This window comes from Canis aureus, chromosome 24, assembly GCF_053574225.1.
Source record: "Canis aureus isolate CA01 chromosome 24, VMU_Caureus_v.1.0, whole genome shotgun sequence".
Taxonomy (NCBI): domain Eukaryota; kingdom Metazoa; phylum Chordata; class Mammalia; order Carnivora; family Canidae; genus Canis; species Canis aureus.
In genome coordinates, this window is record NC_135634.1 from 13,787,731 (window position 1) to 13,806,021 (window position 18,291).

An 18,291-nucleotide genomic window follows, 5' to 3' on the forward strand; every position below is an offset into this window, starting at 1 on the left:
GGTTGAGCGTCTGCCTTTGGCCCAAGGTGTGATCTTGGGATCTGGGATCAAGTCCCACATCGGGCTCCCTGCATGGAGCCTGCTTCTCCCTCGGCCTGGGTCTTTGCCTCTCTCTCTCTCTCTGTCTCTCATGAATAAATAAATAAAATCTTTTAAAAAAGAAATAAAATAAAGGTTATAAATAGCAATTCAAATCTGTCCTTCATATCGGGCATCTTGAAGGTGGATGGCTTACAAACTTGTTTTACAAGGGTTCGGTGACCAGATTTGGGAAATTCTGTATTTTATATCTCATCCCCACAGAAATTCTTTAAGCCCACAGTGCCCATTAGAATATTAAAATCTCTGAAATGTCCTACACCTAAGAAGTCCACTGAATCCTACTTAGCTAACGGTTTTCCAAGCCAACTGGACCACAGACCCTCTGTTTGCCTGACCCTTGGGTTAAAGCCTCAGAACACACTCTGGGGACTGTTAATGAGAATTGACGGACGAGAACCCTCTGAGGGTAGAGGGACATACATTTAGGTGAAACACGCTGCTCTGGACTGAAGATGATACATATTAATGGAAACACACATTCAACTTTCCTGGGTACTGTCTCTGAGGGGCTAACGCTTTAAAGATTATGGTTAAGCCAGAAAAGAGGGCAAAAGACAGCCTATCAAAATAAAAGTGAGTGCTTAAATTAATAAATACTTGATCATAAGGATCTTTCTTTAGGAGGTGTTTGAATTTTACTCAAGTGACAGAAAACTAAAGGACCTGGTTGGAGAAGGCTATCTGAGCACCAAGAGATCAAGAAAGGGGACTGACTACAGGGCCAAGTTCTAAGTAGGGGTACATGGGGAGCTGCACTGGACAGTTTTCTCACTTGTGATAGGAACTCTCTGTGGTTCATCCAGGACACACAGAATCTTGAGGGTTTGGGACAGGTTTTCATAATCAGCATTTCATCTTTTCTCAACACTTTGGCTTAGCAACGCACTCGAACACACCCTAAAGTATGTAGGAAGGGAGTGTGTATACATGAATACAGATCCAAACCTAAGATCCAACTGTAATAAAAAGGGGAGCAGCATGACACTGAATATTTTAACACAGAATTGGTCATAACTGGTAGTATCTACATCCAGTCATCCTTGGCCACATCTGGCCCTTAAGGTATGATTAGTCAGTTAAAATTTTTAGATCACATATAGCAAACTCCAACACGAGAGCAAGCAGCAGTAAAGCACAGGCAGTCTGAGTTACCCGTAGTCTGCTGGCGCCATGGGTGCGGAGGCCTGGGACCCCTCTGCGGCCTGTGGTGGGGGTGGCGGCGGTGGCTGCTGGGGTCTGTTTAGGGCCATGTGCCTCGCCGAGGCCGAGGGGGGTCGGTACTCATGCTCTGGGGCCTGGGTTGCCGGCCCATGCGGTGGCGCGTCCCCGGCTGTGTAAGAAGGGGTCACGGGCTGCGGGTGCAGAGAGTGGTTGGGAGTTGCCGGGTAAGAATAATCTGTGACATCCGATGCATGCGACCTGATGGTCAGGAAAGAGGAGTGGGAGAAAATTCAAATTCAGTTAAAAAGATTCTCCCCAGCAGGCATAAGCATCTATTCAAATAACTCTGCCAACATACAGAAATGACACACTGATTTCCTTTACTATGGACTAGGTCCAGCCCCCATCAAAGCTTCCAAGCAACAATATAATTACTACTTTAGCTGCAAGCCCCAGTGTTACATGGCTTCAGAGTCACCGCTTTGTGGTAAGTCAGACAGATCGGCAAGCAGGACACAGCAGAGCCCCATTTCTGCAATATTTCAGCGTGCTTTTTTTCTAAGAGAGAAGGCTACAAGGCAAATTCTGTTTAATTAAAACACAGCACCTAAGACAGAGGATTTCAGTGGCAACGGAACTGACAGCATATAATTAGAAAGTATAGAATGGCAGGTGAACTGGACAAATATGACGAGCAAGAAGAGAAGAAATCAAGAAGGCAATATAGTGGGTTATAGTTTTCTTAAACAGAAGGGCTGTGTTTAGCCAAAAGAGAAAGAAGGCGGTGCAAGGTGGAAAGGGCTTCTTTTCTTTGCATGGTGGAGTGTGAAGGTCTGGAAGGGATGGAGAGGTGGTGTTAGATGAGCAGAGAAGCTGGAAAGACGCAGGGGCCGGTGTGGCAGCCAGGCCTGGTGAGGGTGGCGGCGGCAGGGCCCTGGCCCAGGCCCAGCTCCCCAGACTCGTGGGATCAGATCAGAAGAGGGGTTGTGCATCCTGTCAGGACAGCCAAAGCAGGGCAGGAAAGCTGAGGCTGAGGCCAAGAGAGCAACATGACGAACCCTCTGGGCACCGTGTCCTCGGTGGTGCCCCCTGCCTGCACCAGCTCCTTGGCGTCACTCATGAACTCAATGCCCATTTTCCTCCTCTCCCACTCCTCTCTTCTGGTCCTTACTCTTCTCACATGTATTTGCTGGCTTCTGTGAGGGGTCAGCTTGTGTCTCTCTCTCTGGAGGAAAGAGGCAAACACACATTGGGGAGGTGGGGGACGGGGAAGACACCGACTGAGTTTCCATCTTTGAAACTCAGACGGTAGCTTCTCTACCTGGAGCATCACATGGCAGAGAAAAGCGTCCTGCACAGTAAGAGGCTGCTTTTTTTTTTTCCTTCCTTGATTGCAGGTTAATAATAACTGGTAACCTGTTTTTTCCCTCCTTAATTGCAGTATAAATTCTAGATTACAGTGTGCATATGAGTAGGTACTCTCAAGTATACAAACTATGCAAGGGAGTTAAAAATATTTTTAATGGGGGAAGAACCTAACCCGGCTTTAGATTGAGCATATTTGAAAAACATAAATACCTAAAACTCTGGAGTCACTGGTAACGTGTACTTGACTCTGTGTGTATACCCATGTCAACAGATGGTATGTACACTTCCTCAAGGAAATGAAATTATCTAGCAAAATATAGAATGCTTCTGATGAGATGAGGAGCTGGAAACTGTAAAGGCTATGGCATGACTCAGAGTGCTACCTTCATAAAATCGGTTTGTGATGGAGCCCCAGAGGAGCCAGTCAAAGAAGGAAGACCAGATGGAGGACGGAATAAGGAACAGGTGGTGAGTACTCAATAGGAGAGTTCGAGAGGGCAGGGCTTTGGTGCAGGGTGGGCTCAAGAGGGGCTGCATGGTTGAGGGGAGTCACCAGAGGGCTGAAGGAGAGGTGGGGAGTCAGAGGGCTGCTGGGGGACAGAGACTACTGAGGGAAGGTAGCAGTCAGCCACAGAAGATGCTGTACGAACGTGGAGACGAGTGGGATGATCCTGAAGTGTCTTGATCGGCACTGATTATCTGGCACAGAATGGAGAATTGCTAAGAGTGAAGACCACATGGAAAAGAAAAAAGTGTAGGCAATGGAGACACAGTGGGAGAACCAAGACTCCCCCAGAGTCTTGTGGGGAGACAGGTGGGCAATCAGAAAGCCTGGGGTGCAGGACAGGACAAATTCAGGGACACCTGGACTGGAGGTATCACACCACCTGATAATGGTGAGAGAGAGCAGTAGGCAAGCATGTTAATTCTCATCCTAAATTCATGTTTACAACCAAACCATTCCTGATCTACAGAGAGAGGAAAATTTCATGGTTAGGTTTTATTTATATGGGCTGGGTTAAATCAGATTACTTACATGAACAGATCACATACACGCCATGAAATCTGATATTTAACTCAGTTGTCTCCCATACATCCATTAAAAACCATGTTTCTAAGAAATACTTAAAACAGAAATATGAAATAACAAAGGCCAAAAGATAGGAAACATAGAGCATGATTCCAACTTAGTAGAAGAAAAATATATACATGTACAGAAAAAAGACCAAAGAAGAAATACACTAAAATGCTAACAGTGGTTTCTCTGGATAATAGGATTATGGACAATATTTTAATTTTTCTCTGTAATTTCCAAATATAAGAAGTTCATCTTATTTTATAATAAGAAAAAAGTGAAGTTTCTAAATTAAGGGATAGAATTCAAGTACAATAATGAATTTAAAAAAAAATAAATAATGAATTTTAATCTATTATCTGGTGCACGCTGACATTAAGAGGCCATGGGAAATAGAAATTGCCTTCTGAAAAACCAGAGAAATGAAGATATATCTAAACAACAGAAATACAAAGGCAGAATACTAAAAATCTCAGTAATCATCAATTTTATACCCAACACAGAACAAGTGAATCTCAGATGCTAGGATGAATAGCGATCATTCAACTGAGAGATTTTAAAACATCATTTTTCCATCTGTAGCTACTGAAATAAGAGTATATTTGGAATATTATCAAATAAAGTATATGTTTTACATGAGTAAATAGTCATAATCAAAGTAGTTGGAAAACAAAAAAACAAAAAACACCCTAGGTGCTATCTATCATATTCAAGTACCCTTCCTCATTCCTAGGCCTGTGAGCAAACCTGAATCATCATTGCTTTTTTCCTATGGAAATAAATGGATGTAGAGATTCACACCTGAGGCAAAAACTCAGTTACAGCTCCAGTAATTCCCTAGGACTGAGCAGACAGCAGCTGGTACAGAAAAACTGCCTAGAACTTGCCTCCAGTCATAGCCAACCAATGACTGACAGCCTCTCTGGGCAGGTAACTATTAAATACGAAGTATCTGCTGTGTGCAGAGTCTATGCTAGACACCCAGGCTATAGAGATAAAAATTAAGAAAAAAGGACACAAATATAAGGCAAGGTCCAGGTTGTTGCTGTTTTTGAAACATCCTTGAGTCACATTAGAATTCTCTATTCAAATTCTGAAATGCTGATGGAAGACTCTGGGGCTTCTGGCAAGTGGAAGGCTGAGGCCTTACAAAAGCAGAACTAGGAAACTAAACCAGAAGTACAAACTGACTAGTGAGTTTCTATCGTTCCATGAATCCCTTTTACAATAAATGTGACTTAGTGACCACATAATTTGCACCTGCAAAGAATATTTTTACTTAAATGCTTACAAATTCTTAAAGTAACTCCAACAGAATTCTTCTCCTGAAATTAGAATACATAAGATTAGTAAACTGGTGTGTCTCTTTTGCTCATCACTCTTAGAAAAGGTTACCAAAAAGAAGAACAAAGTTCCGTCGTATGCACATCAATTACCACCTGCTCATTATTTTTAGATCAACTGGCAAAGGAAATTCAACATTCTAAGCTAAAGAGGGAGAGAAAGAATTAAATGATTATTAAAATAAAAATGTAAGTCACTGGCAGTTAGTCCAAATTTAGCATCAGTGTTAAAAACACTAATCTAGATTAATGGAACAATAAACTTAAGTCAGAGCAGTGGAAAATCATACAAAGTAACCCACAAAATGAAACTGCTTTAAAGGGTTATTTCAAAAATCAAAAAAATAAATAGAATTAATTTTTAAGGAAATTTTTTGAAACATATCGTGGGCCATGTAAACACCAAAGCCACTGGTGCGTTTCCAACATATAATAAAACCAAGTACTACGCAGAGGCTTTGCTACAACACACGCACACACACCTAGTGTCTGGGGACAGGGATCCCTCGGAAGATGCTCCGTGGTACACACTCTGAGACAGTCTGTTGTCGGGTCTAAGCTCTTTGTCATATGCCATCATACTCCATTCCTGGCGCCTGTTTCTGGCCTTCCTAACCTTTTTCACCTCCCGGGTTGTGCCATCTATACGCTTTTGCTCCTGATGTCCAGGAAGAGAAAGCAAGCATGCCGAGACAGAAGGGAAAGGAAAAGAGCAGGTTAAATGCAGTTGTAATGCACGGGAAACAAGCCCGGCATGCAGACAAGAGACATTTCCATTTCAGATCACAGTAATGTTAAGAAAATTCTAACACAGTATATATTCTCTTACCCGACACAGACCCAGGAGAAGTAACTGATAGTTAACTATTTAACCTAAATAAATAGAAGCTACTCTACTGCAGCTAATTACAGAAATCGCTTATCATCATTTCTAGTAGAGAATTCACACCTTACTAAGTTTTTTAGCTTGTTTTAAATGTATTAGATCTTTCAGATCTGCATTATATAGATGAATATCTGAGATACAGGCAGATCATGCCCTACCACTACACAATTTTGATTGAATTGTTAATATGCAATCATCTTTCACAAAATAACTCCAAATACTCTATTATTAGTTTCCAAAAGACTATACAGAATATTTAAGCTAATCCTGCAACTAGCTTAACACAAAATGAAAACATAAGAACTTACCTTCTCATACAAAGAATCTTTCTTGCTCCAGCCCTATTTTGCCATCAAAAATGTATCCAAGAAAAAAAAATAAAAATAAAAATAAAAAAATAAAAAAAAAATAAAAAATAAAAAAATGTATCCAAGAAAAACTTGGGTCCTACATAGGTGTTTTTTTAAAGGTGAAGACAGTTATTTCTATGTATGTATGCTTCCTGTACTTCCCATAAGATGTTATGGTCTTTGAAGATGAGAACTATGTTTTGAACCATGCTCCTGTTAAAGTACCTCTGCATGTGGCTTTACACAGGGTACACATCACAAATGCTAACTTTTACCCACCATTTGCTTCGACGTGGATGGAACTGGAGGGTATTATGCTGAGTGAAATAAGTGAATCGGAGAAGGACAAACATTATATGGTCTCATTCATTTGGGGAATATAAACAATAGTGAAAGGGAATAAAGGGGAAAGGAGAAAAAATAAGTGGGAAATAGCAGAAAGGGAGACAGAACATGAGAGACTCCTAACTCTGGGAAACGAACTAGGGGTGGTGGAAGGGGAGGTGGGCGGGGGATGGGGGTGACTGGGTGGCGGGCACTGAGGTGGGCACTTGACGGGATGAGCACTGGGTGCTATTCTGTATGTTGACAAATTGAACACCAATAAAAAATAAATTTATTAAAACAAAAACAAAAACAAATGTTAACTTAGTGATCAGATCCAGGTGAGCATATGGTGCTCACTGTCTCAGGCACTGTGTCAGGTGCTGATGATACAGACAGCACACAAAGAAGACAAGGAATTTGCCTTCACAGAGCTTGCAATCCAGTGGGGGAGGCCCACAAGATCACACAAATACATCTACAGTTGTAAAATGTGGTAAAGCATAAATGCATCATACACCAAATGCTGCCTCATCTGGGAGTCAGGGAGTGTCCTGGAATGACTTGAGACGTGAGCTGGTGTTAATTCTGCAAAGGAGTAGGGGCCAGGTGTATGGCCAGAGGGGAGAGACTGTGCATCCACTCTGAGGGCGACAGCAGCACAGCAGGAGGAATGAAAGAAGGTAAATGGGGAACTAGGGCAAATGGTTCCTGAGACCTGAAAGGTAGGCAGGACCTTAAAAGCAGGGAGTGTTGTTCTTTATCTCAAGAGCAATGGAAACGACTGGCAGGTGAGAAGGGAGAGGCTGACACATGGAGGAGGCATTTCAGAAGATCCCTCTCGGTTGTGGAGAACAGATTAAGAGAGGGAAGGCAGGGCCACCAGTCAGGAAGCTGCCGGGGCAGGTCCTGTGAAAGGATGGCTGATGGCTCACAGTGTGCCAGGATGAAGCCAGGCTGTCGACAGAGGGATTCAGGAGGCCTGGGGGATTTACTGGCAGAGGATGTGAACATGGAATTTACAGAACATACATAAATGGTAAATAAAGATACAAAAAAGGTTGGTAATGCAAATTAGATTTTTTTTTGAGGGAGGGACGAGCACATCAAAAAAATAATGATATCTACATCTGGAAGAAGTCTGTTAAGAGCGTAAAAGACTGGTTCGTAGTCTTTTAATGGTCAGGGGCAACATAATGGTATCTTTCAAAAAATAAAACTCCTATTTGTCTTCTAGAAGTTTACCCAGAAGAAATAACTGCATGTGAGTAAAGTAGTATTACAGTACTGTTAAGCAACTATTCAGACAACCTAAGCACGTCCTAATACAGTATTGGGTAAATAGTTTATGTAGCGTGCACACTTTGGAATACTACACTATTAAAAAGAATGAAGAACATCTTTAATTAGTCAATATATGTATATGTCTGCGTGTGTGTGTATAAGTCATGAGTAGTACAACTCTATGCATATGAAAGTACTTTGTGAAATGTGTATACATGTGTTTATGAATGCTTACAATGTCTAAAAATGTGCACACTGAATCGTTACTAGTGACTGGTGATAGCTGGGGAAGGGAGAAACTTATCCCCAAATTTTCTAAATGAATGCATTTACTTCAGTGTAATGTGAGTGTTTTACAACCAGCATGTATTGTCTGTATACTTGTAGAAACCAAAAGGAGGGAGACTTCAATGGATTTCAATACACGACCTGATTAAAAACCACTGTACTAAATGAATCAGTAACTGTCACTCTTACTTTTAAGAGATGTATGCTGACGTATTTAAAGATTAAGTGTTATGATTATCTGCAACATTCATTACAGTGGTTCAGCCTCCAAAATGACCCATCGTCATGCACACCACACACACAGGCACACCACACACACACACACACACACATACACAAACCAACTATGACTAAGTATTAACAGTGATGTATCTAGCCTCCAAATACACTGGCTTACATTAAAGTCCCCAGAACGTGCCCAACTGTCTCCTAGCCCGGGATGATCCTGGCTGCTTCTACTTCAAATGCTCCTTGATTCTGAAGCACCCCACACCCCCTTTACCCCCTCACTCCTCTAGCACCTCACTCATGTGCGTGCATGCGCCAAACACACTCTGCTTAGCTGACTTCTAACTCCCCACTGTTGGAACTCTGAATGAATGAACTCCACTTCATTTACACTGTCATTCCCCTCTTGTCATCTCACTCACTGTATACCATACTTTTCCTTCACAACACTTACTAGGCACTGTAACTACACTCTTACCACTCCATATTTATCTGCATCATTATAAAAATGTTTTTAAACCAGCAAACTAATGAAACCAAGTTCAGAAACAATGGATTTCTCATCTCTCAATTTTATAAAGTAATTTTTCCTTCAGAGAGACCTCTCAGTTCCAAATTTAAAGTAACCTGCCTTTCTGAAATCCTGGGAAATGAAGGCTGTCTAGCCTCATTTTCTATTACTACATAATAAAAGCAGATTTGTACTAGACTTTTCAAATTTCTTTGCCTCTTTAGGAGTTCCAGTGGGCTGCATGATTACTTAATGTTTGTTTCCCCCAATACATTGTAATCTCCCTGTGACGGTGATAATCCTTTCTCACCACTGTTTATCCAGCATTTAGAAGGCATTCAAGAAACATTATTATATAAGTGAATAAGAAGTTCTTATCAGAATTTTATGCGTTGGAGGAATGTGTAATGAGACAAAACAGCCAAGGAAATGGTATAATTTTGAAGACACGATAATCATCCATAGACTAAGACTTTTTTCCTCTGAAGAACACTGCTGAAAAAATTAGATATTTTTGTCAAAAATATCACTGAGAAGGGAAACCTAGAAGACCATTTAAAAGGACAGCATATTTTAAAGGAAAATATTCTTAAATCCCTGTTAATATAAAAAGGTGTGGGGACCAATGGGCTATTTAGGTATCTGTTTCTTTTCCAATCAAGGGATTAAGATCTTCCTTTTCTTCACTTAAATACTTTATACTTTCTTCACCTGAATACTTTCCATTTCAACACTCAGCAGTAATTCCAAGATTTCCCCCATTCATCTCCCTACCCACAGCACAAAGAGACAGCATGAATAACCAACCTCTGGAATGCTTTCCTGGACTTCAGTGGGAATATCTCATACTTGCAGTCTGCAAACTGTTTCCATGTTCCATTTCTTAAATCTTGTTTTCAAATCTCAAATTCTCTTCCACCCCAAACTGTCACTTCTATGGGGCCAGTACATCTAGATGCCTCCAAACATTTGAAGGTCACTAACCCACAACATGCCAAGAATTCTGTCTTAATAAAAGCACTCCAAGATTTGTCAAGCAAGCTCATTTTTAAAAATACAGTATACGTACAAAAGTCTTAGCAAATATTTGCCTCTGGAGAATTAATTCTCAGTAGGTTTAGTCTAATTTCTTACCTTTTGACGCCTCTTCTCCTTCCTCTTGTCTTCTGTGTCCTGCAGCATTTTTTCTTTCCAGAGGTCAAAGAAATAGGAAGGATCAGTGTAGAACTTCAGCCCATCCTTTTTATCATCTCTGTAAATCAATGTTTTATAAGTCGGGGGAGGAGAGAAGGCTGTTAGATATTTTCACGTGGGGTGAAGATTCACTTAATTTTAACTCATGAGATGATAACATCTGTATAGGGCATTTTGACTGTCCTACGCATTAAGTCTCTCTGAGCTCCTTATTTGAAAAAGGTGAACATGTAAGAACAGCACCTTTTTCTAGAATAATCATATAAAAAGTACTCTTACCAATTCAGATTTAAGTACAGAGAAGTGCCTCAAAATCACAATATGGCTTGTAAACAAGAATATCTGATACCCCAATTATTTCAGGAAATGTTTTGCTTATTCCAACAGAGGCCATACACAGAGATGGGTAGAATCTTGGTATATATATATATATTCACATATATATATATTCACCTCTACTCTGGAATGTCAATATTATTAGGATGAAAATGAATAAGTACGCTGTCCCTTTTTATAAGGTTGACCGAACCTCTATAAATTCAATTTGCAAAGAAGCAAAATGTCCATAGTGTAGAAGTGTGACAAAAGTGGAAATAGCCCACAAAGAGAATTCACTCACGGCATTTCACTTTCAAGTCCTGCTACAATTACTGTGGTCTAAAGAATATTTCAAGCATTTGTAGAAGTTATTCATCTGTTATGAAACCACTACAAATCCCAAGTTGTAATATAAATCAATAGCAAATCTCAAAATAATCACGACATGAAGGAAGGAAACACTCTTTACTACTAATGCTTTAATAAGTATCTGGCCGGTAGATTACCTTCATGAGGAAGCAGAACATTTACCTTTCAAATCAGTGTTTCAACAAGTCATGTGAGGCACAGAGAAAAGCAAAATGAAATGAGGCACGGTGAAGTGAGTTTAAGAAAGAGGTTATGCTCAGTCAAAGAAAACTAACTGAATGAGTCCAGAGAAAAATCCTGCCTGCCGGTCCCTGAAGTTCCTGCCAGGCCACGTTCTGGTGAGTTGCTCATCATCACAAACTAAGGCCCAAGTTCTCAGGGGGGCTCCTCTGGCCCATCCCATTGTCTGAAAATCACCAACCATGGTAATTTGCTTTACACTTTAATCTTTGATTACTTGAAATCCTTCCTTTCCAAGTTTCCTAACTGATATGAGACCTGTATTATAGAGATTGTATTAATAACATTACTGTGAAAAATACAGTCTCCCTAAGATACTAGGCCTTCCATATAGACTGAAGATTCAAAAAAGCTCGCAGTAACTTGCCACAAAATTTAAGACGTATAAAATGCACACTTAAAAAAAAAAGAGGGAGCTAATACCCTAATGAAGGCAGAAGCTCTATAAGTAAACAAACATTAATCTTGCCGTAAGAATATAAGTATAGCAATGTCCTGTGCTGCTAGCAACTAAATACTTCATTTTCTGGTCATGTTGTAATGCTCATATATTAACCCTGTCTTTAGTGTTTTATATACTTCAAATACTATTTTATTATAAAAAAATACATTTGAGTTGGCACTGTTATTCTTTTTTTTTTTTAAAGATTTTATTTATTTATTGAGACACACAGAGAGAGAGGGGCAGAGACACAGGCAGAGGGAGAAGCAGGCTACATGCAGGGAACCCAACGTGGGACTCGATCCCAGGTCTCCAGAATCACACCTGGGCTGCAGGCGGCACTAAACCGCTGCGCCACCGGGGCCGCCTGGCACTGTTATTCTTAAACATACTATTAAAAGTCAAAGACATTTTTATTTTCCGTAAAACTGAATATACACATACACTATATATGAGAGTCAATTTGTACATTATACAGTTAAAATTTTTCTATCACAAGTATCTAATCATGCTCTTGATTCATCAAATGTAAGTGTTCCACTGAGTTTTCTAGGCTTTTTCCTTTAGAACAGAATATCCAGTGAGGTGTCTTAGGAAAGTTTTAACAGGCCTGCCCTTGTGGCTTTCAGTGCTAAGTAAAACTGAAATTGCTCCCCCAAAATGCCTACTGAATGAAAGCAAAATCACAAGTTAAAACACAAGGCTGACAATACTAGTATTCATACAGATCATGGATTTTTAGAGGAGTGTGCTAAAACTTCTAGAAAAGCATACTTGTTTCAGAGAAAATGGTGGCTCTCTGGCCCTTTCCCATCACAGTCTCCATGGGATTTCTATCACATTTTTTGAGATAATCTTTCTGTCCCTGCTGAAAGAAAGGGATGCAGGTGGAACTGCTGCTTTACTAGCAGAGTTGCAGTAAAGGATGGGTCTAAGCATCTCCCTTTGGACTCTGAGAAGGAACAGGAATTCAGACCAAAAAAAACCTCTGGGTACTCCCCGAGAAGGACCAAAGGTCCAAGATAGTGGCACTGGAAGCAGAGAACCCACTGAATGGTAAAGGGGATCTGTCACCCAGCAGAGCTGGTCCTGGGGGCCATGAGGGCCACCCTCCACTATAGCCTGTGCTCATCAGAGGCTGAAGGAACAAGTTTACCAGGAAGACAAAGGCTAGAGCAGAACAAGCAGCACAATGAAGGACAACGAGAAGGTATATGGAAAAGGGAGACGGGAAAGAAGGTGACAAAATATGGAAAGAAAATGCTTAATGTGGTAAGAAGTAGGAGAGGTGTTTTTAAAAAGCATTTTTTGGTTTCTTAATATTAGTTTTTTACACCCTTGATTTTCCATTCTTTTTCTGGGAAGTTTGGTGGTGATTATGTGTCCTACCATTTTACAGTTAACAGGTTGATTTGTTGACTATATTATTCACTTGTAAAAACTCCTACTGCTGCAGCATACGTTTTTCTGAATTAAATAACAAATGTCTCTGCAGTGGTGAAATGCTGAGACAGGTATTCTGCTGCATGATAAATGAATTATCAGTTCCTTTAAAATGGACTCTGAATATGAATATGGAACATACCCACACACAATATTATGCAATGTGCCCACTTCTACTTCAGATATCTACACTTAGAATATCTACTTTTGTAGATATCTACTACAGTTATCTACAAAAGCTAACATCAGAGCTCACACTTCTCTTGGTGAGATTATCTCTATTTTAAAATATTAAACTTTTAACAATTCTATACTGGTAACTAATTCCATCATATGTAATAATCGCAATTATTTTCATAATTTGAAAAAAATACTTTTACAGCACTGTCCTTCTCTCTTAGTTTATCTAGAATAAAAAGGCCCTGGGAATGCATGAAGCCATACCTGTATGGTGTAAGAATATTCAGAGGAGGTGGCTTATCACTCTGGTTGTAAATGTCAGCAACAGGATTAGGAATGCTGTTCTTTGAAACCACCTGCTGGTCTTGAACTGTGGAACTTTTGAAAGCTTTTTTCATGTTGATATCCTGTAGTGACACTATTTAGAAAAAAAGTGCCCCAGGTTGAGTTACATAGAAATATTTTTAACTGTTTAAAAATAAAACTCATTTAAGACACAATCATAAATAGAATTTATGATTCTAGAACAAAATCATGTTTTTATTGTTCATTTAAAACCATGCTTAAATAGCATGTGAATTCCTTTCCTCTTATAAATAACAGCTGTCTCTATAAAATGAAAACAAATCATGTGTTTTCTTCTGTAGTGATCTAATTATTTCTTTGAACCTAGTATTAGAGCATCATTCTTTATAATAGCATTTTTCAGAAACCACACAGGAATATAGTTGAGTATAACAGGAATGTAAATACAAAGGTTTGGGTATCCTAGAGGAAAAACACATTCAGTTAATACCAGTTGAATTGTAGTATGTGTAGGAAATATGTCTGCAAAAGGTATACAAATGTAAAAAAACACATGAAGTTTTCCTGATGTTAACATGAAGGAAAGACGGCAAGGCTTTTCAAAGTGTGTATAGTCCTAGGAATAAAGTAGCAGCATATAAACTACACTTAGGGGTGAGAAAATCAGGGCTGATTATATTTTTCTTTGAACACTTTACATTTCATGTATTAACTTATCTAACTTTGACATGAACCTTTTGAAATGGGCAACCTGGCCCACTAACCCACTTGACCAATGAAGCCAAGAGTTAGTTGGGTGTTAAGCGACCCTTCCAAGATCACCCAGCAAAAAAATGAAGACCCAGAATAAAACAGATTTCCTAAGTTGGTCAAATGTTTCTTCTACTATAAAATCCATGCCAAAGAGTATCATCAGGTAAATCTTGACTGGAAAAAGGATTTTAAGGATATGAGATACACTGTGAAATCTTATTAGCTTTAATGTACAGATTAACATTTTCCAGCTCAAGGTCTATCACTGGTATGCCAATTGCAAGATTCCACAACAAAACTGAAGGAAGATGAATAAATACAAAAAATCATTTGTGGTACCAATTTGAAAAATGAATGACTGGCTAAAGATGTTAAAATGCCTTATCTGAATAGACCAAATAGCTACCCACAGTTTTACTTTTTTTCAAATGACATCAATTTTAAAAATCAGATTAAAAAATGTTCATAATGGATATTAGAATTTCAATGCTCTACATTTTTATTATATTTCTAATTCATTAATTTAATATTGACCTTTGAAAAAGATCTGATCATGAGTAAACATTTTTTAAATGATGAGGGATGAATTCCCTAAAACACTACATTTAAAAAAACTAAAACTTCCATTTTTTCTTATTAATACTACTATGGTAAGTCTAGTAAAAAATCAGATACAAAGATCAGTTTAGTGCAACAAGAGAAATCTTTACTACCACTATATAAAGGTAAAAATAATGGTTAATCTGAAAATTTTTCTCAAATAAATATGAAATGCCATATCCTGTACTCTTTTTGGAGATTTTTTCCAGCCCAATCTCAGTTTTTCATTCAAAAGATACAGAAAATGAAATCTTTAAAAAGGAACTGCTGGATTTTAATTTTATTGAAACTGTCACAATTTCAGGGGTATGGCCTCAAAATGATTATCAGTTACCTACATGGTGCTTATCATATTAACTTTATTTTACAACCATGATGCCTAAAGGCCTTCAGTAAATGCTATTTGTTGAGATGTTAAGTCACCAGAATCACCATGATTATTTACTGGCATGGACCCCAACAAGAGCAGCAGGTGGACGCCTTCACTCAGTCATGCTGGGTATGTACCACCCTCCCTCATAGCTGGACCACGTTTTGGAGTGATTCTGTGATTTTTTTAGGCAAGAAAGTATCTTTGAAATAATTCCCAATGACTTCAACTAGGGTTTCTAAGACCAGGAACATTCAAAGAATCCTTTAAAACAAATACAATATGTGTCTATTTTTTAAAAAGCAAGTATGGGTAGCATGTATGAGGTAGATAAGACTTTTTAAATTACTAACTAAACCAATGTTGGGGGCTCCACCCCCCACCAATATTCTTCTAGAAAAGGACAACATGAAATATCAGCACACCACCCCAAGGAAAAAGCAGTGATTACACCGCAATTAATTACTACCGTCTTGTCAACATCACTTCTAGCTCATTGCTCTCATGCAATTACCTACCCTCTTCCACTGTTGAATCCAGCTGGGTAACTTTGACAGCAAGGCGATCAATTCTGTCTTGAAGAGAATTTGCTCTGATGTAGAAGTTGTTAGCCTCATTAAACAGCTCACCAAATATGTCTTCAGCATGTTTGCCTAAAGAAGAAAATGAATGGAGAAGGCCATCTGTTAAGAAGTGCTGAGGCAGCCTTCACACGTTCTCACCAATGCCGATTACTGTCAACACGTGGGATTTTGTGCAAATGACTATAAAAATAAAGTGTCACAGTCAAAGGCCTTTAGAACTTTTGAAAATGCAGTGTGGATAATAACAGATATCTGAAATTGACCTGAAGTTGTATAGTTTTAAAATACCCCAGAGAGTAAAGAATTTTCATTTAATTGCTACATAACCCATCCTGCGAGTTGTTTCCCATTAAACTTCTTTAAGAAAAAATTACTCTCATTTTGTATGCTCTATGTATAAATAGAATCTTGGGACCTTAACCTTCCTTTTACTTCCCAAGATAATTAAATAAATCATTTCCAAATTTAAGATTTTGCTTCATTCACAATCAGAAACATTAGCTATCTTACATTGTACCTAACACTCTCTAATGGCATGAAATTGTTCTAATCCACATTTTGAAATCTAAGTATATAGTGCTGACTCTGGCACTCTCTAAAAATCAATATTTTGTATTCTGAGTTAAATTTTTCAATATGGATTCTTGTGAGTGCCAGACATAACTACTCCCACTTTTCTAAAAATGTAGTAAAAAACATTTTTAAAAAGAGAGGAGTAAGGATCTGTGTGAATTTCCAAATCCTAACATCATTCCTTTATTCATTCAATAAACATTTAATAACTATCTATCCTGAGAGTACAAGGCACACCTTCATCTTATCTCCTCTGCCAGAGAGAACCACTTTTTAAAAAATAGACCTTACTCTTTAGGACAGTTTCCAGTTCACAGCATTAAAATTGAGCAGAGAGCACAGAAAGTTCCCATATACTCCTTGCTCCGCCACACAGAGCCTACCCCACTGTCAATATCACACACCAGAGGGATGCATTTGTTATAACTGATAAACCTGCATCAACACGTCATTACACCCAAAGTTTTGCTTACATCTGGTTCACTCTTGATGTTATATATTCTATGGATTTGGACATACATATAAAGACATGTATCCCCCATTATAGTATCATACAAAATAGTTTCATTGACCTAAAAATCCTTTAGGTGGACCTAAAATGCTGCACCTATTCATCTTGCACACCCACCGCCCCCACCACCACTCAACTCCTGGCAACCGCTGATTTTTTTACTGTCTCCATAGTTTTTGCCTTTCCTAGAATGTCACACAGTAGAAACCATAATTAATTACAATTAATTATATTCACTTAGTAATAAGCACTTCAGGTTCCTTGATGTTTTTTCATGGCAAGACAGCTTGTTTCTTTTTAGCGCTGAATACCGTCCCACTGTCTGGATGTACCAAAATTTAATGATTCATCTACTGAAGGACATCTTTGCTGCTTCCAGTGTTTGACTGGTGTTGTGATGAATAAACACCTGTGTGCAGGTTTCTATGTGGACATGAGTTTTCAACTCATCTGGGTAAATACCAAGGAGCAAGACTGCCAGATTGTTTGATAAGAGTATGTTTATTTTTACAAGAAACAGACAAACTGTCTTCCAAAGTGGCTACACTGTTTTGCATTCCCACCAGCAACATATGAGAGTTCCTGTTGCTCTACACGCTCATCACCACTTGGGTGTTATTGGTTTTCTGGATTTTAGCCATTCTAAAAGGTATGAAGTGGTTATCTCATTTTAATTTGCATTTCCCTGATGACAGATGATGTTAAATATCTTTTCATATGCTCTGTGCTGCCATCTGTACACCTTCTTTGGTGAGATGTCTGTTGAAGTCTTTTGCCCATTTTTAAATCAGGTTGTTAATGTTTTTAGTAATGAATTTTAAGAGGTCTTGGTATATTATGGATAACAGCCTTTTATCAGATCATGTCTTCTGTAAATGTCTTCTCCCAGTCTGTGGTCTGTCTTACTCTATTGACAGTATCTTTCACAGAGCCCAAGTTTTTCATTTTAATGAAGTCCAGCCTATCAATTGTTTCTTTCATTGAAGTGCCTTTCTTTGGTGTTGTATCTAAAAAGCCATCATCGGGCAGCCCCGGTGGCACAGCAGTTTGGCGCTGCCTGCGGCCTGGGGTGTGATCCTGGGGACCCGGAATCGAGTCCCACATCGGGCTTCCTGCATGGAGCCTGCTTCTCCCTCCGCCTGTGTCTCTGCCTCTCTCTTCGCTCTCTCTGAATGGATGAATAAATAAATCTTAAAAAAAAAATAAAATAAAATAAAAAAAATTAAAAGCCATCATCATTTCCAAGGTCATCTAGATTTTCTATGCTACCTTCCAGGAGTTTTATCATTTTACATTTGGGTCTATGTTCCATTTTGAGTTAATTTTTGTGAAGGGTGTAAGGTCTATGTGTAAACCTACCTCTTATTTGCATTTCTACCAACTTACCACTTAAATTCAAAGAGAACCTAAATTTTGTGGATAGAAGATTTAAAGTAAGAATCACCATGATGCTTTCCAGTGCTTTACAATTTATACAGTGCTCTGATT

At 38.9% G+C, this 18,291-nt stretch overlaps 1 protein-coding gene across 12 annotated transcripts in view; it reads right to left on the minus strand.

Annotated features, from left to right (window-relative positions):
- Positions 1-18,291, minus strand: part of WASF3 (WASP family member 3) — a 133,143-nt gene that overhangs the window by 6,550 nt on the left and 108,302 nt on the right. For 11 of the 12 annotated variants that reach the window (XM_077868322.1, XM_077868311.1, XM_077868316.1 and 8 more), the window contains 5 exons: positions 15,654-15,788; positions 13,371-13,524; positions 10,055-10,172; positions 5,532-5,707; positions 1,255-1,521 (listed from right to left, as the gene is read on the minus strand). In XM_077868322.1, the coding sequence (XP_077724448.1) occupies positions 1,255-1,521; positions 5,532-5,707; positions 10,055-10,172; positions 13,371-13,504 (695 nt within the window). In that variant the 5' untranslated portion in view covers positions 13,505-13,524; positions 15,654-15,788. Of the gene's footprint in view, positions 1-1,254; positions 1,522-2,321; positions 2,489-5,531; positions 5,708-10,054; positions 10,173-13,370; positions 13,525-15,653; positions 15,789-18,291 lie in introns of all 12 variants that reach the window. The other variant, XM_077868321.1, reaches the window with a different exon arrangement.